The 22793-nt window shown below is 30.3% G+C and overlaps 5 protein-coding genes across 5 annotated transcripts in view; 2 read left to right on the top strand and 3 right to left on the bottom strand.

Moving 5' to 3' along the window:
* LOC113371610 overlaps nt 1-13158 on the bottom strand; it is a 31347-nt gene extending 18189 nt beyond the window's left edge. Inside the window, 4 exon segments of the mRNA XM_026612254.1 lie at nt 376-1749; nt 1751-2395; nt 7712-8407; nt 12455-13158. Of these exon segments, the coding sequence (XP_026468039.1) occupies nt 376-1749; nt 1751-2395; nt 7712-8013 (2321 nt within the window). The 5' untranslated portion in view covers nt 8014-8407; nt 12455-13158.
* A 1918-nt stretch (nt 13159-15076) lies between these two features.
* LOC113370111 (EKC/KEOPS complex subunit Tprkb-like) lies at nt 15077-15771 on the top strand. Its single transcript, XM_026610781.1, has one exon. The coding sequence runs from the start codon at nt 15201-15203 to the stop codon at nt 15738-15740; it is 540 nt and encodes a 179-aa protein (XP_026466566.1). The 5' UTR covers nt 15077-15200; the 3' UTR covers nt 15741-15771.
* A 289-nt stretch (nt 15772-16060) lies between these two features.
* On the top strand, nt 16061-17288 carry LOC113370771 (nucleosome assembly protein 1-like 1). Its single transcript, XM_026611461.1, has 3 exons — nt 16061-16461; nt 16519-17095; nt 17158-17288. The coding sequence occupies exons 1-3, from the start codon at nt 16090-16092 to the stop codon at nt 17286-17288; spliced, it is 1080 nt and encodes a 359-aa protein (XP_026467246.1). The 5' UTR covers nt 16061-16089.
* An 80-nt stretch (nt 17289-17368) lies between these two features.
* LOC113370490 (BRCA1-associated RING domain protein 1-like) lies at nt 17369-20045 on the bottom strand. Its single transcript, XM_026611160.1, has 9 exons — nt 19864-20045; nt 19591-19788; nt 19368-19525; nt 19232-19294; nt 19061-19173; nt 18803-18999; nt 18402-18733; nt 18167-18270; nt 17369-17739 (listed from the first exon to the last, which is right to left on the bottom strand). The coding sequence occupies exons 1-9, from the start codon at nt 19923-19925 to the stop codon at nt 17392-17394; spliced, it is 1575 nt and encodes a 524-aa protein (XP_026466945.1). The 5' UTR covers nt 19926-20045; the 3' UTR covers nt 17369-17391.
* An 808-nt stretch (nt 20046-20853) lies between these two features.
* LOC113369831 (40S ribosomal protein S7) lies at nt 20854-22627 on the bottom strand. The gene is made up of 5 exons (XM_026610430.1): nt 22547-22627; nt 22021-22185; nt 21602-21786; nt 21156-21303; nt 20854-20961 (listed from the first exon to the last, which is right to left on the bottom strand). The coding sequence occupies exons 2-5, from the start codon at nt 22183-22185 to the stop codon at nt 20884-20886; spliced, it is 576 nt and encodes a 191-aa protein (XP_026466215.1). The 5' UTR covers nt 22547-22627; the 3' UTR covers nt 20854-20883.
* Between the last annotated feature and the right edge of the window lie 166 nt (nt 22628-22793).

Raw genomic sequence — 22793 nt, 5'->3', positions numbered from 1 at the left:
ATCAAAATAATAATATCTTACTGCATTAACGCTTATAATAAACAAAACTATCATTGTTAAGTAATTAATGTGAATAATTTTGATTCATACTTATTCTAAAAAAAGAAAAGTATGAAAGTTTATGAATAATTACGAACAAGTAGTTTAATTGTAAAGAAGAATCGTTGAAAATTACACGCTTACATATAAGAGTTCATAGAAGATTAAAATTCATTAAAGAAGATAATAATGATGTTAATGTAAAATTTTGAATATAACTTTGAGCACATGAATATTGTGTCTCTAAAAACAGTAAGATCATTTAAAAATAGTGTTTGAAATGAGGCAATTGATATTATACCATAGCCTATGGAGTCCTATGGTAACTTCACTCACCAGTTTTGTTCATCGGTGCCAATAGGCAATATAGACTTCGCAGTAGTTTCTTTATCTGTGTCTGCTGTCGCAGCAGCAGAAGCAGCAGCAGCAGCAGCAGCAGCAGGAAGTGGTTCCGTTGGCGCCTCTGGAGTCGCTATCGGTACCGATTGTGTCACTGAATCCGTCACGACCGGCACGTCAGTCATTAATACAATGTTTTCTGATATCACTTCACTAGTCACTCCACCTGAAGCACCTGATGCACCACTATTATTCTCGCCAGTAGTATGTAACGTTGACGATTCCACAACCGGTGCACTATTATTAACCACATCATTGTTACTGTTACTGTTATTGTTGAAAATGTTATTGCTAGTGTCACTACAATTATTATATTCAACGGCAGGTGCTTCTTCTTTCGGTATTGAAGTGGCGGCCAATGCCGAACTAGAGCCAACATTATTGTCTTTCAGTCCTGTCTTCTGTTGTTCGCGTTGCAAACGCGTTGTTACGCCAGAGGTAAGAAGATCCGCAATGTTTGTCGCTACTTGACCCGCTGTTTGACCGCGATTAACGTTTGATCTAGAACTTCTCGTCCTTTGTCGCGATTTTCTTAAAAGCTGTTTATAATTTTCAGTCTTTTTATTTAAGTAATAATACCTAACACAGTCCTGTGCACTTTTACGTTCAAGACAAGCCGATATTGCTCCAAAATTTTTCGGATGCTGCAAATATTTCTCACGGAACATCTCGCGTTCTCCTGCTGTCCAAACATTCAAATTTTTCCTTTCCTTGTAATCGCGTTCCATGTCGTCGCAGGCGCCATTGTCATTAGTGTAGGTCAGTTTGCGTCGCCTAGCATCGTACGGCAATGGTGGAATGACGGCATATGAACGCATCTTCTTGTCCTCCATCGCTTGCTCCTGCAAACCATCCATTATTTCCTCCAAGTCCGCTTCCGACTTAATACGAGCGCCAACTCGGTTGAAGCGTTCTTTATCTTCGCGTTGTTTCCTAAGTTCTGGAAAGACTTTTTCGAAGAATTCACGATTTTTCGCATCCTTTGCACGTCTTTTCGCTGAACTTTCGGCTCGATCTACTCTCCTCTGCCACTCCTGCGCGAGTTGAGAATATCTCTCGGCTAATTGCGTTTCGCGTTCTAGCCGCTCCGCTTTTAATTTTCGGAAATGCAATAATAGCCGCGGCCTGAGCTCCGAATATTGTGCTTTAGTATCGCGCCATGCTGCCGCATCCCGTGGCTGCTGATATAAAGGTAATAACGATGAAGGACCTAGAACAGATAACACAGCATGAGCTTGTGTTGCCCGTTTTCGATTATCGGCGTAAATTTTTTGCGCTAAACTGCGATGCTTTGGCTCCTTTTTCTGATTCAGTTTCGGAGCCCGTGCTGGGTTTTATAGCAGCTTCTTGCAATCTATCTTCCTCCTTTTTCAATTGAAATATTTGAATTTCGGCTTTAGCTATCTCTCGATCAACTTTAGAAATCGAAGCTAATAATTCATCTTTAGTACTTTTCAGTTGATCTTCATAATGATCCGGAGGTAAAGTTGGAGAAATTGCTTCTACTTGAGGATGATAAGCGCCAGCAGGTGGCTCCCTCGTATCTATTTTTAATGGTGGCGGTATAGAGGCCGGTGCTGAAGGTTCACCGGTGTTCAAACGAACTTTTTTATACAATGGCTGACCACCTGCATCAGGAGGTGTGAGCAACGGTCTCAAGTATTCTGTACTGCATGTAGGTGCTAACAACGAAATTCTAGGTCGAGTGGAACTATCGGGCGTATGATTTCTCATATAATCCATATTAGGTATTCTTGCATATGGATTTTCGCGGTAAGGTACCGCGGCTCCGTATGGAGAAGGCTGCAAATATCGCATAGGCGCTTCTCTAGCCGATGCTACAGTGAACGTTGGATACGCTCCAGATCCTGGCCGCGGAGGTGACAATGGACTTGCAGCAGCACTACGTGATATCGCCTGCTGCTGTGGTTTGCCGTAGCCTTGTGGCTCACCAGCCCTTTAATTATAAATTATAAATTATAAATTCAAATATTATATCAGTATAAGTAGAAAAAAATACATTTTCAATATTCGATTGCAAAATAAACATGAAATATATTAATATTAGCGCACATTAATAAATTGAGCAAACTACTATTCGGTATTCAAATTTTAACATAACTTTTCATACAAAAAAATAAAACTTTATTAAATTAGTTTAAATATTTTTTACCAAAGCAAACTAGAGTCTTTCGTTCGGTGATGTCATTTCAATGCAGCAAAACATTGTAACTCGTTTAGATAGAAATAAAGGTCGACTTGTTGTCGTTATAGAACACTATTTTGAGCCAGAATATTTTTCTTCGTGCTATTTGGTTTTCCACAAAATCTATTCACGTTAATATACTACAATAATATGCAATACATTTTTTTTGAAAAGTCACTGCACTGCATTTTCCTAGTCAATTTGTATTTTATTAATTTTCCCGACTGACTGAATAGATGTAAATATGCAATACATAGCACACGGGGTATATAGTTTAATCAAAAATAAATGCGAATCTCCAAAGCTATTCCTTAGATAACGTCCATTTTTAAAAGATTTGTTCTACGATTTCTGTTTATACTGATATTATATGCTAGTAGTGCTTGTGCGAGTACGAATGTATAAATGCATACATTTTTGCTGATTTGTTAATTGATCATTATAGATATATACATACATACATGCATACTCTTATTCGAAAAATACTTTGACGCAGGTGCTTTAATGCAGTCGCAGTGCTCGACCCCTCAACAATACGTTAGCCATTTATTACTTATGAAAGTACAACTACTTGTCAACGATTGTAATCATATCGACACAGATTGTTTCTATTGCGTCCATTATAATTAAAAATCAATTTACTTGCTGAGTATTTTAAAAGAAGAGAAAAAAATGAGGTGTTGATTTATGAGGCTAATTAAAATGAAGTCAAAAAAGATTTCAGTCCGGAATGTCTGCGTAAATCATGAATTTATTCCCTACTCTTCGCCACAAATATTTGCATCCGCGCAAAGTAAAAGCGCCCGCGTAACTTGATTAAGTTCTTATGAATACTCGCAGGCGCATGCGCCGTCCCTTGTCATTCAATTCATCTGGCATGGACGACAATATCCGAAACGATGCAGAAGCACGCCCCCACATCTAATATTCAGATTTAAAATTATTAAACTAAAAATAGTTCATATTTCTCCGGCTTTTAAATAGTACAAAAGCAAACTAGACTATGTAGATCATAGAGACCGACACACCCGAAACTAAAACAAGGGATGATTCAGAAATACTAAAATGCTTTTTAACCAACAAATTAAAAAATGTTTATCTGTAACTTCTTTGTATTATTAAACTAATCCATTTAGAACTAGATTCTAAGCAAATAGTAGAAACACGACACACCCTAAACGCAATAGAGAATTATTCAGAAATACTATAATATTTCGTAGCCGACAAATTATGAAAAATCGATTTTCTCTAGCTTAAATGAAATTAATCCAAAAATGAAAATAAATCTATTCATTTAAGCCAGATTATGTGCAGATCAATTTTTTATTAATTTGCAAATAATTTAGGAACCATCCACAATGTGATAAATGAGGATTTAAATTTAAAAATATTGCAAAAATTCTGGCTTAATGATGATCTTTTGTAAACAGCTTTATTATTATAATATTTATTAATAAAGTTAAAGTTAAGGCAAGTCTACTCAAAATAGCATATTCAAACGTTGAAAAGTATAAAATTCAAATTTCAGCATGGTATTGAGTGAATACAAATAAATGGTATTAAATAACAATCAATGGAATCAAGTATGCAGTTCGGATTAAATAGAGCAACAGATTTAATTTTGGACTTAACTCGGTGATAGCCTGACTTTCTTATGCTAGTAGAAACACGAATTTAGCTATTTTTGGAAATAGATACTTCGAAAACTGTCTACTTTTATTTCGAAACAGCCATAATAGATTTTAACTTATAAATATTATATTCTCCACAAGAATATACATCTATAAAAAAATTTACTAAAATAAAACTAAAGAAAGTCGTTCTCACAAATTTTCGTAGAAAGTGACAATGATAGAAAAATACATTAAATAAAAATTAAATGAAGTTTGGAACATGAGTTTTTCTTTTTTATTATACTATGATTTTTAGAACTAACCTAGAAGAACAATAAATACAGTTTTAGGACTGAAATTAAGTTGTAAAAACACAAAATAATTTGACTATTGGCAGTGATTTTCAGAATGACAGAGATTGATGTAGAATAAACTTTCTTTTCAATCTGACCCTGGTATTGTTTTGGCCGAGTTTTCGGGTAAATTTCATTAAATACATTAAACAATGTTATTTTATTTATCCATTAATCATTACTAATTACTGGTGCACTATATCCCTACGAAAAGATCTACGAATGGTCTGAGATATTCGGATAATCGTCACAGTAGTCATGCGCAAAAACTTATGCGTCGGAAACGCAATCGATCTGTAATCGAAGATAAAACAAAATCATATATGAACAAGTAAAAAACTCAACATTTTGCAATTAATTTACTTAGAAATTCTCATTAACTATTGTATTCATTTTGAGGCGGTGACTCAAACCATCGGTTTGAATGACATTTTTCAGTATACCATACTTGAACTAATATACAACTAGCTGTAAGTGGAATTCTGTCTTGAGGCAATTATGGCATCGTGCTAGAACTTTCCGTACCGTAACAAAATGTTCGAATGTTTTCAAATAGATTATTATAAATATTGTAACATTGTCTAATATTTATAAGAATTATATAAACTGAATTGCAAAGTTGAAATTATTTGTAAAGTATATTAGAACTATAGTCAGAATTAAATATAAAATCTGAATTATTTTCGATATACAAAAAAAAAAAAAAAAAAAAAAAAAGGAAAATTTTTTTTTTCCAAAATCAATTATTTTGATAAGACAAGCTGAAAGTTCTTTGAATTATTTAAATCGGACGCTTAGTTCTCTCAAAAACTGCCATTTTTTACATATTTAGCTCCGTATCTTCGAAATGGCTGGGCCTGCCTTTGCCAAAAACTAATAAACACTTCTCCCAATCATTACTAATTGAATGTTTTTTAGATTATTCAAATCGGATACTCCGTTCTCTCAAAAAGTAGATTTCTATTTTCTGCATTCTTTGCTCCGTATTTCCGAAACGGCTGGACCTGCCTTTGCCAAAAACTAATCAGCTCTTTTCCCTATGAATAGGAATCGAATGTTTTTTAAACCATTCAAATCGGTTGATCCGTACGCCCGAAAACGTGGGCGAAAATTTGTATCCATACATACATACATACACACACACACATCCATTTTTTCTGAAGTATGCCAAAACGTTCATAAACCTTCAAAACGTCGAGAAATGTAAAAATTTTCAATTCCGATTTTCGGCCCATTACAATAACTTACCCTACGGGAAGTTAATAAAACCATATAATTTATACAAATCTTTAATGGGCCATTTATTGTAAACGATTCTAAAATAATTTATTGTGAACCCTATTCAGAACCCTAATTATTTGTCTTGTTTTGATTTTAGATAAAATTGTACGTGAATTAGTAGTAGTAGTATTTTTGTTCCATTTCTAATATTTTAATTATTATTTTTTAATATAATGCTTAGGTTTTTTACATAAAGCATTCCTTTACAATTGTACCTGCCAAATTATTCATCAATGTAGCGGCGAAGCTACAAATTTTGTTTATAACAGAATGATGTTGGAACGTATCTAATTCCAAAACATCGTAATTAAACATCCACAAACAATATATATATTATATATATATATATAATATATATATATATATATATATATATATATATAAATATATATATATTATTTGTGTATATACATTTGTAATATTTTTGCAGCCCAATCGTCGAATTAAAAAAAGATTAAATAACAAAATTATTTATTCCATTAAACGTTTCGACACTTGATGTGTGTCATCATTCAGTAATCAAACCAGGAAAAACAACAGAAAAAACTAATTATTATGTAAAATTGATTGAACACTAAATTTGACACTGATGAGTGTCCATAATGCACCGCTATCAATAACATAAAATATAGCAGGGCAATATGTGCTCCTTCAATTTCTCGTTTGTTAATATAATAGTATTTTATTATTTTTTACACAAATTTAGTGTTCAATCAATATTACATCATAATTAATTTTTTCTGTTGTTTTTTCTGGTATGATTACTGAATGATGACACACATCAAGTGTCGAAAAGTTTAATGGAATAAATAATTTTGTTATTTAATCTTTAATTCGACGATTGGCCTGCAAAAATATTACAAATAAGTATCAACGTCGACAAAACTATCATCATACATACATACATATATATATATATATATATATATATATATATATATATATTGTATGATTCTGAATTTGATGTTGACATATGTATTATCAAAGTCTAGTAATCGAGCATAACATCAATAAAACATGAATTTCTTTCAAAAATTTATTTTAAATCCATACGTTTCGGCTATAATCCTAGCCTTCATTCAGTGGAAAAATTAGTTGATCTTAGTGTTAAATTGGAAAATTTTAATAATTTGAAAGAAATTCATGTTTTTTATTGATGTTATGTCCGATTATTAGACTTTGTTAATATATATATATATAAATATATATATATATATAAATCAATTATTAACTAATTTTGAATGATTTAATGTATTCATTTTAAAGACAATTTCCGATAGATCAAAATTAGCTAATAATATGAACGTTCTCATGAATTTGAGAACCAGCTATCGTTCAACGATCCTAGATTCTCTTCACAAACTCAAATCATTTTAAGGTATCTTATTCCTGTTTAAATTCTTTTATAGTAACTGAATTAATAAAGATACATATATCCATAATACATCACTGCAACATAGTTAATGTACGAGTTAATTCTTATAATTTTTCAATTAGGTTTCATTTTTATTTTATTTAATTTAGTATTAGTTTTCACACAGAATTTTATATTATATATTATTATATATAATATAAAATATATTTAAGTCTATGTAGGATATGTAGCAAAATAGAATAAATAAATAAAAATTTAAATATCAAAAACCTAATAGAAGTATTTCGAAATTGATGAAAGAACTGCCTCGCATTTTTTGTAAAACTAAATTTGCGGCGATCCGTATTGATTTTCTCAAATTCATTTCCCAGAGGTTTTATATTCTTATTGTTAGTATAGACAGACAATGTTGTAAGATGATTACAGATTGTGAATAATGATATACCTGTGCATTACGATGGGCGCCATTGTCGAATGTCGCTGCTGTGATTGTATGTAGAGCTGTTGTTGTTGATTTTGGGCCTGGTGGTGATGCAGGTGTGCAACGGTGTTGTCGTTATTGTGCTGCTGCTGCTGGTGCTGCTGCTGCTGGTGTTGCTGGTGCTGCTGGTGCTGCTGGTGTTGCTGTTGCTGCGTTTGTTGATGTGTCGTCGCAATGATCGGTTGCTGTTGCGCAGTCGGTGGACCGGGCCCACCCGACGAGCCGACGACTACCGCGCGAATTGCTGGTGCTGCAGCTGCCTCCATTGGGATGACAGATTTGCTGCTGGGGCGACTCGTCTGCTGCGAACACTGTCATCACTACTGCACGATTTTAGACGTATGCCGGTCGCGTGAAGCGGGCACTGCGTAATGGCATACGTATTTCATTCGTACAACAAACAATACGCACTTTCAACCGTTCTAAAGCGATCAAATTGACTTTAGGCACAACACAGACGACATTTTTCAAGCAGTTCAAACTTCAAATCAGAACAAACGAATTAAATCGAACAGTATGAAAGTAAACATTCACCAATCCTTGAACATCACATGATTGTCCGAGCATATATCACATAACAATATTCGAATTCGTTAACACTTTAAATTATGGACTGCACGTTCAAAATGACAGGATTTTAATTCAAACATTTTTTCGAATCTAAAACAAAATCATATATATATATATATATATATATATATATATATATATATATATACAAGTAAAGAGAAAATAAACATGAGTGTATTTTATAGAAAATATTGATAGTAAAATCTACGATAATAATTTAATCACTTAGTCATTACTTAGTCATTGATATTTGACTTTAGTTAAAAAAATCAAGTAAAATAAATTCTCTAGTTCGAAACTTTCAAATTGATTCCGTTATTTATCTATTTAAGATAAAAGGTTCTGTACAAAACTCGGAAAATGTTTAATATTAATTTATAGAGAAGTTGGGGAAGGGGGGAGTAACGAATGTGGCATCATATTCAATTTATTTAAAAAAATAATCTAGTATTTGTATATATATAAGCTAACATATAAAATGTCCATATTCTTAACGCTCCCATATAAAATGCATAAATTCTGGAAAAACTAATTATAATTTACCACATAGACAACGATAAAATTGATTATATCTATTGAAAATAGACTTAAATTAGATAAATTACATACACACAATCAGTGTAAGAATTTGATATCAGTTTTAAATAGCAAATGATTATAGATTTCATATAAAAAATATTTGTATTTGTATTTGTAAATATTTGTAAAAAATTAAATTTAATGAGTGAAAAGAAGTCACTTAAATTTTGATCAGAATTAAAAAAACTGTTTGTTTAAAAGAGAAGAGATTTTAACCTATTCATAACATAACATCGCTGTAAATTTTTCAGTAATTAAATATTCGCTAATAAACGTTACATTTTTTGTTTCAAAAAAAATATTTGTAGCAGCTCAGGCTCAAATTACACGTGCCTCGCGAAAATGGTGTGGTGCCATCATTTTTTAATAATTTTGTATTTTGCTACTGAAATATGCGCTAAATAACTTCCTCTAATTTAATAGCTTGTCCTCTATCAAAAAAATAACAAGGAAGTATGTTTTTAGACAGTTACAGTGGTGTTAACCCAAGCATGACAAAATGGAACTTCCTTCTAAATTCCTCGTGAAATAACAATTTCGTATAGATAAAATCGTAGAAGAAGTTTTTAGTTAATGCCATAAGATTTTTGCTGCTTCACATAGAATATAATATATCTAAAATGGTTCTATCTCCGGCAAATTAGAAAAAGAGAAATTGTGCGGTTTTCTTCTTCACATACAGGCTGTCGACGCGCGCACCACGATATACTGTAGTGGTTTTGAAGAGTAGAAATAAAAAGATATCTATGCAGCTAAAATGTGAAACAATGAGATGAGATGTCAAGTTTATTTTCAGAATAACAACAATTTTTAGCAATTAATACAAATAATATATCTGACTCGTCATTCAATATATGTACAATCTATTTAAAACACTATCTTTAAATAATATGCATCTGATAAAAAAAAACACCTTCAACCGAAAAAATCAGTTTAGGACGCGGAAAATCATTTTAAACTAATTGACAATTGTTCTGAAACATTCAATTGCGGTGAAAAAATAATCAATATTGATTGAAGCTCAAATATAATACGGTACTTTTCGTTGTAGATTCGTAATTATTATTTTTCGTATTAATTATTAGAGGGCTCCCGCGGTTTAGTGGTAAGAGCTGTGGACTTGAATCAAATGTTCCACTAAAACGCACATAGAACATTGTTGTATTGGATTATCAAATAATTTCAGTTGAATTATTAACATAAAAATATATGTTCATAATCCATGTCTTTAAAAATGTGTAGTTTTTTATTGAAGAATTTTGAAACTAATTCATGTGCATGATCACATATCTGAATTGGTAAGTTTTTAATGAAAAATGCTGCAGTTTTTATATGTCCATGACCACATTTTTACAAAGCTTACAAATATTGTTAGAAAAGATAAACAATCGACGTATGCGATTAGCTTAAAATTACCGAATACTCTTTGAACGAATTGGAATTGATCATCTTCGAAGGAAAATTATAATAAAGAATCTTGTCTCATAATTATAAGAATTATATAAGCTAAATTGCAAAATTAAAATTATTTTGTATCCACACATACATACTGAGGTATTCCAAAATGTTCAATAATCTGTTAAATGTAAATATAACATGATATCGATATTTCTATGAAATTAATTCATCTTTAAGGCGAATCTGTCTTTAAGGCCTGTCTGAATGCCTGTATTCGTACGATGAAACTACGATAGGTTTGTACATCGAAATCTGACAACAACGATGGCAACTACATGTTCTCACACGATTACAATTGCGTTGTTGCCAGACTTCGCCTGACGAATTATTACCTGTGTTTTATGAACACATAAGTTAAAACGTTCTTGAGCCTGTAACACATTTGGCACAATGAAGAAATAACAAAATATAGGCAAAACAGTACTATCTGGTTAAACAATTCATTAAGCCATTAAAATACTGCAATTATAGGAATTGGAAAACATTTAATTTTTAAAATCGAAATTGTAATCATTCAAAAGGTCATGATACATTCAATGTCAAAGCCAAAATATTTCACATAACTAATTGTTCAAGTTTAGTGTTAAATATGACAAACTAATAACGCGTCAAAATATGTCTTTAATTCACAAGCTATATTACAATAGTAATTAATATTTATGTAATGTAAATAGTGGCATTTCAAAAATATATTAAATTTTTGCTTATTTTGAATATAGACTCCCGTTTCATGGAATCGTTTTTAAACACTATTGCAATTTCATGTCAGAGTTTCAACTAAATTTTCTACTTTTTTTGAATGTTTTTGAATGAATATTATATATTTTAAACTCTGTTGTAATTTTATATGATGATGATGTCAAACTTACAAATAAGAAATATAGAAAAAAGCAATGCAATTATTCGTGAAATTCTTTAGTAGTGTTGTTATTCTTAATCTTTATTTTTACATCACCGATTAGTTTTGATTCCATTAACACATTTCTAAACTTACTAATTTTGAAGCATTTGAAATAATGCGAAAGTAATTCATCAAACGATTCAAACGCCATTTTGTAGTCAATTAGTACGAATTAGTCTTTGTATTTGTGCGAAAAATTCCAATGGTACTTGAAAATAAGGCAATTTTGGTAAACAATCGAGATAAGAGAAATATCTTATTCAAAAGCAGGTTATTACGAGTTTTTAATATAGAGCAGTAAAACATTTTGTAACGGTACAAGCAAATATCATGCGAATATAAATTCAATTTAAAATACATTGATCGCACAGTCAATATTAATTTTTAATTTTCTGACAAAATTAATGAACTTATCCGAACATAATTATCAATATGCATCAAAGAAACTTGTTCAAAATTTTTAGACATTGCTTAGAGTTTTGGGCGTGGGTTACTGGTCTTACAGCATGGAAAAAGAACAAAATCTTGTACTTAGCAGAATGAAATGAAATTTTGTACAACATCAAATGAATTAAGTTATTCAAATTTACGAGTTGGTAATTAATGGGCAATTTTCATCAATTCTTTTAAATGTAATATGCAATGAGTTTTGTGCACTGAACGAGTAGGTATGAAAAACACTACCGAAAAAAACAATTTTTTTTAAGTCCAGATGTATTAATATCATCTTGAATGGCGTATTGAAAATAGTATAATTACTATAAAGATTTGAAATTGCATTTATTAATGAACTCTTTTTAACAATAAATTTTAGTGACCCAGTTCATTTGCAATAAAATCAACCAACTTAGGATAATGTAAAGAATATTATTAATGAAGATATTGCAATAAAAACAAGATGACACCTCTAAAGATCGACAACCTTATTATAATTAATTAAAATAGAATATTACAGAACTATTGAACTATTTAAATGTAAGCAAAATTTGTTTATTTCGACAAAAAAATCAAATCAAAATATGAATATATGAAGTTACGAATAAAAAAGTACGCGTGTCTGCACATAAAAAAATATTTGCAAGTATAAACTATATCGCCATTTGATGATTTGGCATTTGATGAAGTCACATTCCCAATTATACTGAGATTTGTCTGAATGCGATATTAAGATTGTAATATTATTATAGAACGCAATATACCCGATAAAATTTAAATCGTATATAATGCACAGTCTGACTTTTCTTTGATATTGGCGCCATTTTAACATAAATTCACATCAAATCACATTTGGTCTTGAGTCCATTTGCACAATATTATTTTAAATACTAAATTCATATCACAAATATTATGTACAGTCATGTAGAATTCACATTACACTCATTAAAACACGTAATACTTGTTAAAACACAAACATAACTTTGTAACACTTTACGGAAGAACTGTTTATCTCAATAACGCAATATGATATTCCCGAAATGCACTAAAGGGGACAAGCGCATAAACTTTATTATTGATAATAGCACATTTTTTATTATTATTGAATGTCATTGAACTACAGAACTTTGAAAATTTACGTGGAAAATACAACCCGGGCTCAAAAGTACGCACATATTCAACAATATACGGACCGCGCCAGGGACCGGGGGTCGGGTGGGCGATTCCACTTGACGAGGGGAAGCCGCTTCGAATGCCTCGCTCATGCATACACGACGATGCCTTCCAATTCAAATTTATGTCGATCGCTAATATGCGTTCATCAATTGATAATGAAGCATATCAGAACTAAAAACCGTTCACAATTAAACACAATAATAATTATTTTATTAACTCCAGATGTTAGGCCGATTCTCAACAGCCGGACGATAGTTTTATATTCTACAGACGGCGTGTATCTATAGTACCTTTTTAAAATGGCGGCCGCGTGAAACGAACGTAATCCAACATCATCAGCTTGTTCCACACAAAATTAATATACGACATACGTAGCAGCAAACGCTAACGGCAACCATCATTTTATATCGGTTGAACTTTGTAGATGACGTATGATATTTATAAAACTCTACAATGTTGATGAGATATGTAAAAGAAAGTAAAATAAATAATGGGAATTATTTTGTATCGAAATTTTAGTTTACTTTAAAAAGCTAATGCTATTTAATCAATTGCAAATGCTTTAATTTCTTCTAACATATATACATCACCATTTTCCATTAAATCTACCTTAATTAATTTAACACGTTCTTTATGCATAATACCTTTATTAATATATTTACATTGTTAAGTCTAATTAAAATCCATACTTTTTGGCTACAGCTGTAACCCTTATTTAAAGGAGAAATCTGAATAAAATTTTTTAGTCCATAGGTATAAAAATGTGCCCCATTCTAAAATAGTATCTGAATACACAACTTTTTTATTTTAAAAATAGGAAAGTCTGTCTATCTATCTATCCATCTAACCATTCCTTTATTGTTTCTGTAAGTTACATTATCTCTGTTTTTTGTCATTTATGCAACCAAATATTCAGAACGATTGATGACCAAATCTTGGCCAACTGTACTCAAATTTCGAAAATTAGACAATAAAAAATTCCATGCAATCTTAGTTGAACTTTTTAATTTGATTTAGCATCGATGATGACGAATCATATAACTTAAGTTATAGAAATATTATAAATGAATCGTGACTCACAATTGTGAGAAGATTTTGCTAATTGAACAACTACATTCTATCCTTTTCTTCAGTTATTCATAAACATTTCTTATTTTGTTTATATGATATCGATGCTTGATTAAGCAATTTTATGATTAGAAGAAGATTAGACTTCACAAATGGACAAGCCATCAATGACAAATGTAATATTATTTATTTTCATTTTCAAGTATAATATTTTTGTACATCTCAGCCAGAATGAATTGTCCTGGTTTGGATATGAGAGAACATAAAAAATATCCTATATTTTCATATAGGATACAAAACCAAAACACATAGTTCATATGCGCATGTCGGTGTGAGCACATGCGTATTAATATTATATGCATGTATACATATGTACTAAGTTGTGTACACTTCTTTTATCTATGTGTATATGCATAAGTAGTATGGCCATTGAAAAATTTCAAACGTCATACGTAAAACAAAAATCGAAGATAAAAATATATTTATTGAAGAAGTTATTAATAAAATAAGATTTAGTAGTATAGTCCATTTCATTCGCACCGCAGACAAGAGTGGGGTCGGGCGCCGACGCCATGGTTTAATTGACTCGATTTCGATTCTCTCAAACTGTTTACAGGCAGTTCAGTTGCGTTTGGTTGCGTTGTCTAGGACTTGGGGCCTTCAATGGTCGTATCTTGAGGAAAATTACTAATATTCAACTATTTAGGGTTTAAAAAGATACAATAAAAATGTGACGCTACTACCCATAGCTGAAAAACTATGAGAAAATTATTTCTTTACAATCATTTTAAATAGCAATCGGAACTTCCGTCCTACGAGCTGTTGTGCTCGACCTACTCCTCTTACGCTTTTTTTAGGCGGCAACCCATTGGTTATTCCACAATATTTGATTATTTTAGAATTACATTTGATCTAATGCAATTATTAGTAGCAGCCATGTAGCGGCAATACCGGGAACGTCGATTTTCACTTTGAAACGGTTTATTTGCGGTTTGGTTATGAACTTACCGACATCAAATATCACAACCTTAAATCTTGAAGTCTACAAATAATTTAGTAGATGGTACTACTGCTTCATTGACTACGTTTAATTTTTCGCATGTTGGTTGCCCTTTGAACAATAATGATTATGAATATATCATATTGGTCTAATATTGTCTAGGAATATATTTATTATTAATCTATAATATATACCTTTATTTTTTATTCATTAATTCCAATTAATTAGAATATATCCTATTCTAATATCGTCCAGGATTAATTCCCATGATGGCATCAGAAGGTTATGTTTGTTCCTTAGATTCATCAACAAAATTAAAAGTGACGATATTTTTATATCGTGATGTTCAGAATATATCAGATATTAAACAAAAGTTGTTTAGTGGCGAAATACAATGTTGTATTATGAAGGCAAATTTGATATGCTCACCTAATATTGTAGTCTCCGCTGCAAATAAATCTGCGATGATGGATTCTCAAAACACCCTTACAACGAAATCAATTTATACAGAAATTCTTTACAACTTGTCACCTTCGAGGAATATCACAGACAGTTTGATGAAGTTTGGTATTGACGAAAAGCACAAACATATAGTTGTAGCATTTATAAATAATGTAGAAGACGCTGCCCCATTTGATAATGTTTTGAATGCTATAAATGGAGAACAAATACATATAAACAAATTACATGAATATAGTGATTTAACATTAATTAAAAAAGTTTATAAATTGTCTGAAACAGAATTGCTTGTATCTAGTTTAGAAGATAGTGTTTTAAGTAAATTAAGTATTAAGGATTTTTCTTAAAAATTATTATGTTATTTATATCTTTATGTAAGGCAACAAAATATATTGTGTATTATTAAAAAAAAGTACATTCTTTAACTTATCAATGATCTTGTCTATCAACTTAATTTTTGCCAACAATTGGCATGTTTTATATTTCTTGCTAGTTATCCATAATCAATTAACATAACAAATTAATATTAGAATATTAGAATTCAAACAACTCTTACAGTATGTCTTATTGACAAACTTTAAATGACTATATATTGTTTTATTATAGTAGGCTTATTGGATATATATTTGTGATTTGTTTTTGCTATCCATTAGATTTTTTTGTGGTCTTTTGTGTAGAAATGAATCATGTAATATAATGTCTAACAATGCAATAATTGAAAATAATGAACTTGCGCAGGATGATGCACATGTAAACTCTATAGCTAAAGATGAGAATAAAGAATCTCAATCATCGGTAAGAAAAACATACATTAACGATGCAGTGCAGAAACTGCCTAGTCCAGTTAAAAATCGCATAAAAGCATTAAAAGTAATACAGCAATCATGCACCTTTCTTGAAACACAATTTTATAAAGAAGTTCATGAGTTGGAAAATAAATATCATGAATTATATAAACCTCATTTTGAAAAGCGATGCATGATTATAGAAGGCACATATACACCTACAGAAGACGAATGTGCTTGGGATTTGGACAAATCGTTGGAAGTGACTGATGCAGATATAAAGGTAATAAACACATCATTTAGAATTGTTTGTTTAAACTAAATGTGGAAACATTTTCAGAAGGAGGCAGGAGAAATGCCTCCAGAAGCATACAGTGCTTACCTCGGTGTTCCTGACTTCTGGTTAACTATATTCCAAAATGTTTCTCTCCTATCTGATTATCTTCAAGAATATGATGAGCCAATTTTGAAATTTTTGCAGGATATTAAATTGAGTCATGATATTGAACCAATGGGTTTCACATTATTCTTTCATTTTGCACCAAATCCTTATTTTACTAATAACATTTTGACAAAGAGGTATTACTTAAAATGTGAACTAGATGAAGAAGATCCATTTAAATTTGAAGGTCCTGAAATTTTTAAATGTGAAGGCTGTAAAATTGATTGGAATCAAGAAAAAAATGTAACCGTGAAGCTAGTGAAGAAAAAACAGCGGCATAAATCAAAGGGATTGATCAGAACAGTTATGAGGGAAGTTCCAAATGATTCATTTTTCAATTTTTTTAGTCCACCAAACATTCCAGATACTTTAGATGAGATTGATGAAGAAACACGTACTGCTTTATCAAGCGATTTTGAAATTGGCCACTATCTACGAGAACGTATTATTCCAAGAGCAGTACTATATTATACAGGTAAATATAATTATTTCATAATCATAACATATTTCTTATAAATTCATGTGCTTTTGTATCAGGTGAATTATTACAAGATGAAGATGATGAAGAGTATGATGAAGACGATGAAAATAGTGCTGAGGATGATATTGAAGATGAAGAAGATAAGACAGAGGAAATAGAATACCAGAAAATGAATTGCAAAGATTAAAAAGATTAAAAACCATTTGGGAAATTTATATAAAAATCATATATTGTTCAAATAATAATTGTATCATTTATTATGTGCTTCAGAAATTAAATTAAATCTTGTCCTACCATGGTTCAATGAGTTTATAATTTGCAATGCAATCAATCATCCATTGTAAGGGTAATGATTTCACATGCGGCATATTGTACTTCAATATTGGCTCTGGAATATCAGATCTGTATATAATATAATGCGAGCACTTTTCAAGACAGCTTTTAGAATTAATATGATATGGTCTAGTATTTTCGGCAGGTGTTATCACTTCCGGATTTGGTTCACGTTTCAATAAAACTCCTTCACCATATTCAACAAAGAGGTTGAGTAGATATCTTGATAATGTCATTGAACCAAATTTTGCATCGGTTAATGGTCCCCAGAAATATATATGGCAACCACTAAACAGTCCAGGGAGCTATATTAATACACACATGAAATTTTTATAACATAAATATATCATATATAAATAAATAAATAATACATATATATATATATATATATATATATATATATATATATATATGTCTAACATCAATAAAATTGATTTCAAATACATATTTGGCTGCTCACCCTCATTCAACAGAAAATTACTAAAATTGATTGCATAATTAAAAATGATGAAATGATGATGAAGTATAAGAATATTCTCTAATGAACCGTTTTGTAATAATGAATTTATTATTTATATATATATATATATATATATATATATATATATATAAAGCGAGAGGTTTTTCTTCAGATGGTGAAATAATATGATAAAATTGTTAAATATATATATATATATATATATATATATATATATATATATATATAGTTTTAAATAATGTATAATTACTAACTTGATTCATGTGACTAATTCTAGATCGTTTTGCAGCTTGCGTTTGGGGAAATGATAATAAACCTTGGACTTCAAATTCTTCCATATCGCCTTCTTCATCTATCCCTAATAATACAAAAAAATTATATAATTATTAATACAAAATGTATCAATACTAAGCATATTTCTAAACAAATACTTTTTTTGACTATGAACAAATAATGCATTATAAACCTAGATTATAGATCAATATTTACATTTATCACTAATAATCCATTTTCCAGAAAGCAGGGCTAGAAGTACTGCAATGTTTAGATCACATAATAGATCATCATTCGTCTTAACAATGACATGTGTTACTAATTTATCAAATTTAAAACTTCTCGTCATGCCAGCAGATGATGAATTTATAATCCTCATAAGCTTTTCAATTTTAGAGTTTTGTAAATCTGGACAGTAAAGTACTATTTTTGAAAATTTCTTTTTTGGCACAACCATATATTGAGACAAACTAAAATCATTATTTAATATTTCAGGATCTGGCTCAATGTTTAATATTTCTTGCATACTTTCCGTTTTAGCCAATACCCTAAATAATTAGATGACATAACTTTGATTGCAATAGAAGTAATATATCTGATAGTAATAAAGTACATACTTAGGAGTAATGTTGTATATATTCTTTGCATCCACATTACTGCCATAATCTATCAACAATTTTGATATAATTAGATGATTATTAACGACAGCCATGTGCAATGCAGTGGAGTTCTCATATCCTGGTATATTAGGATTGGCACCATTCTCTAGTAAAAGTTTCACTATTTTTTCTAAACCCCTGTCTGAGGCTTCTTGCTTTTATAAATAAATTAAAACTGTAAAAAATGGTAATTTTTATTAATTCTTGAAAACATACCAAGGGTGTCCATCCAGCATTGTCTTTTGTATTTGGTGTGGCACCAAGGTTTAATAATGCCTGTACTTGTTCAAAATTACCCTTCACACACGCCTCATGTAAACGGGTTTCTCCTAAGAAATGTAAATGTGCAACAATTTCAGCTAAAACAACTTTGATTTATCATCTTACCTTTGCTATTACGCTTCTCAATATTTTTTTCATTTATTGTTGTAGATTTAGAGGCTTTTTGAACTACAATTATATATTGTATATTATAATAATTTATCAAAATGCAATCAATATGTAAACATGTATGCATACATACCACTTGTTTCTAGCTTTGATATAGAAATATCCAATGTTTTTTTTCTTTTATTCTGTTCTCGATCAGATGCTACTTGCCTAAAGTGTTTCCTTTTCACAGTCAAATCTTTAATTCCCTCACTTAATTTAGTAAAATCTTTCATTTTATCAATAATGTCACTAAAATTAAAGTAGATATTACTGAACTATTGTTTCATCAACAATGAACTTGCACAGATATTTACTTTTCCATTTTACGCTTTGAACATGTGAAGTACCAAAACTGGATGAACTTATTTAAAATTTCATCTTCAACAATAGACTTATCACTGTTTAATCCGCATTGAGGACATAATTTGTTGTCAGCTATGTTACTCAAACACTTCTTACAGAATGAATGCTGGCAATTCTGATATTTAATAGGCTTTACTAATATAGAATTACTAAAATGTAAGAAATCATAATAAGTTGTTAAGGTTATTCATGAACAATTATAATATACATAAGAGGATACTTACCAAAGATGACAAGTCATATGTTTTTTAAATGATTCAATCATATTTTGAAGTTTATTGTCCATTATTATAATAAATGTATAATCGTCGAATATCAATTATACTGTGTCTCTAATAACTATTATTATTATATTGTCTAAGGTGATAACTATCTCCAATAAAGTAATGGAGGTTCCTGATATAATCCGTTCATCTCGCTGTCATTTTGAATTTTTACTTTAGTGTCCCGCCAACCAAAGAATATGAACAAAAAAAACGAATAGATATTCATTTATATCACTACTTCTAGATAGATGTCTTTAAATGAATGTCAACTCCATAGATAAATAAACAATATATGATGTAATTAAGAAAGAATTAATTAATTATGAAGAAGCAGAAGGATATTAGATGTATTCATTTATTGGCGCCAACTCTTTCGTATTTAAGAATCACTTTCCAACGTATTAACAAGATTATTTTCAAAATGAATTTATATCCGTAATTATGTTAATCAAGTTTGTTAATACAAGATTCGTTCAAGTTGTTACCCAAGACAATGTAATTTTTACAATAATAAACTTTCCAAATTATTTTTCACCCTATAAACCTTATAATGAATCAGTTCAAATGTTTTATGTTTGTATGGAAACAAGTTTAATCATAGATTAAACAAGTATGAAGTTCAGTATCAAATTGTAAAACATTTACATGAAAAATAATTTTTTATTTCATACTTGATTTTTTTTATTGTCAATAACAATTATTTAATTTAAAGTTTATTTTCCTGTAATTATAATTATGTTACATATGCTTTTAGCTATTTTGATGTATTTCTTGCATTTTATTCCACAAAAATTTGCAAGTTAAAAATATGATTCAGATTTATTTTGATATGTAACAATAGACATTACACCTCAAAAAAAAAATGAAAATATTGTGAAAAAAAATTTAATCCTGAAATAGATTAAAAAGAAGCAGGTGGACCCACGATGAAGCAAATCAAAGTCATCATTTAGTTTAATGTTTATTTTAAATCATAATTTACAAATATGATTCAGGAAATTCAAATGTTACCTCACGTCCTGTCAACTTTTTGTAAACGGAAGTGAACGTATCAACCTGTAAGAATACAAAAAATTATATTGCAAAATAAAAAGCCAGAACAGAGAATGTATCATCTATGAAGCCATTTCTAACAATAATTAGAAATATCCTGTTCACTATTGATGTTAATGTGTGCCTCACTAGACACCTAATATCTAATGTCCGATAGTAGGTAACACTGAGGCAAATGTATCTTTAAATTAACTTACTTTATGTTCAATTGTAGTTTGTTGACTTTTGTCCAAATGAACTTTAATGAGCTGGGATCCATCTAGCTTGACACGGATACGTTTACCAACAATTTCAGCTGGGAATACTAAGTCTTCTAAAATAGCATCATACACAGATGTCAAAGTTCTGTAAAACAATTTTGATAAGGTTAATAATATAATCAATAAACTAGAAATAAATCATTCAAACCAGATAAAATTATAAAATGGCAAATAATATTGGTGAATAATTACTAAAAATAATGTTATGAGGTCTACTTTCAAACTCCACTCATCGAGCTCTAACTCTTGTGGTGTCAGCGAATCCTCATATTTCTTTATGCACTTGCTCATGTAAACGAATAATCCTTATTCATTCAACATAAAGAATGCAGTGCAGAAGTAACATATTTTTACTATTAACTAATAATTGAAATAATATTTACCTGCTACGTGGACGCTTCTGCTTATTCTTAGTGCGAGTTTTACGTGTTGGTTTTGGAAGGATTTTACGCTCTCCAACAAATACAACATGATTGCCAGAAAATTTCTTCTCCAATTCTCGTACAAGGCGAGTCTGTACTTTTTGAAATGCTTTAAGTTTTGGCATAGGTACATAGATGATGATTGACTGCAAAATCAAAATTCACAATGGTTAGGTATATATAATAGTTTGTGTGTGATTATATTGCAAGCTATTTTTGAAAAGTAATGTCATAATTTTGTGTATTTAAAGAAATCTGTGAACTATAACATAGCTCTTAAAAAGTTTCTTTAAATTTACTGTAAGCCCCATAAGACACCAAGAATGCAAGTGCAAGCAATCCTAGTAACACTGGGGCTAAATGCTACCTTTACAACTTACTTTTTTATTATTCAGCTCAATTTCTCTAGCACGAGTTATATGTAAATCCCTCAATTGTGCCTTCAAATCGGAGTTCATTTCCAGCTCCAATAGAGCCTGGGAAATGGAACTCTCGAATGCATCGGGCTCCGAGCCACCGGCTTTGACAATTTTTGTACTGAACATCTGAAACAAAATACTATAAGATTTGCACCCAAGCATTCATGTATAGAGTGATATTTAAAGAGAACGCAGACAAATCACAAAATAAACTTAATTTTGAATTATCAAAATGATAACACTGCGGTATTAAAAACAACAATAATTATATTGAGGTTATTTTGTCACATGTACAAGTTAGAATTCTAAAACATTGACTTTCATCTTCAATCATCGAGAGCACCACTAAACAAATCATGTTCACAAAAGAATTCTTGAACATAAAAAAATTCAAGCGTTTCGTTACATATATTATTTCAACTGACCGCTTTAACTACAATAAATTAATCAGGAAATTATATAGTAGCGTAATACAACGTTAACATACCTCGCTGCCAAAACGAGAAAAGGAATGAGAAAGCAATGTAAAATATTAAAATCTTGATATTCTACATACTTCATGTTGTACACGAATGGCAATATGCAGTGCTGCAAACATAAAACGAATATAGACAACATGCCAAAAACAACTAAGATGTTTGAAATGATGTTCGATAAGAATGCGTTTATTATATAAAATTAATCCACATTACTTAGAGTGACTGTATACTTATAAACAATTTATACTTGTTGTT

The sequence above is a fragment of the Ctenocephalides felis genome, unplaced genomic scaffold, assembly GCF_003426905.1.
Source record: "Ctenocephalides felis isolate EL2017-DRISC unplaced genomic scaffold, ASM342690v1 CF-g0.4_SCAFFOLD_01492, whole genome shotgun sequence".
Taxonomy (NCBI): domain Eukaryota; kingdom Metazoa; phylum Arthropoda; class Insecta; order Siphonaptera; family Pulicidae; genus Ctenocephalides; species Ctenocephalides felis.
Note: the sequence above shows the minus strand (reverse complement) of the source record. Positions and strands in the feature narration are given on the sequence as shown.

Excerpts from the sequence above, each read along its gene's own strand:
- LOC113370111 (XM_026610781.1), top strand. The coding sequence starts at position 15,201 with ATGATGGCATCAGAAGGTTATGTTTGTTCCTTAGATTCATCAACAAAA.
- LOC113369831 (XM_026610430.1), bottom strand. The coding sequence starts at position 22,185 with ATGTTCAGTACAAAAATTGTCAAAGCCGGTGGCTCGGAGCCCGATGCA. Across the intron at positions 21,787-22,020 it reads TTGAGCTGAATAATAAAAAA|TCAATCATCATCTATGTACC; the intron begins GTAAGTTGTAAA and ends TTGATTTTGCAG. Across the intron at positions 21,304-21,601 it reads CAGAAGCGTCCACGTAGCAG|AACTTTGACATCTGTGTATG; the intron begins GTAAATATTATT and ends ATTGTTTTACAG.
- LOC113370771 (XM_026611461.1), top strand. The coding sequence starts at position 16,090 with ATGTCTAACAATGCAATAATTGAAAATAATGAACTTGCGCAGGATGAT. Across the intron at positions 16,462-16,518 it reads TGACTGATGCAGATATAAAG|AAGGAGGCAGGAGAAATGCC; the intron begins GTAATAAACACA and ends AAACATTTTCAG. Across the intron at positions 17,096-17,157 it reads AGCAGTACTATATTATACAG|GTGAATTATTACAAGATGAA; the intron begins GTAAATATAATT and ends CTTTTGTATCAG.
- LOC113370490 (XM_026611160.1), bottom strand. The coding sequence starts at position 19,925 with ATGGACAATAAACTTCAAAATATGATTGAATCATTTAAAAAACATATG. Across the intron at positions 19,526-19,590 it reads TCAAAGCGTAAAATGGAAAA|TGACATTATTGATAAAATGA; the intron begins GTAAATATCTGT and ends CTTTAATTTTAG. Across the intron at positions 18,734-18,802 it reads ATATACAACATTACTCCTAA|GGTATTGGCTAAAACGGAAA; the intron begins GTATGTACTTTA and ends CTAATTATTTAG.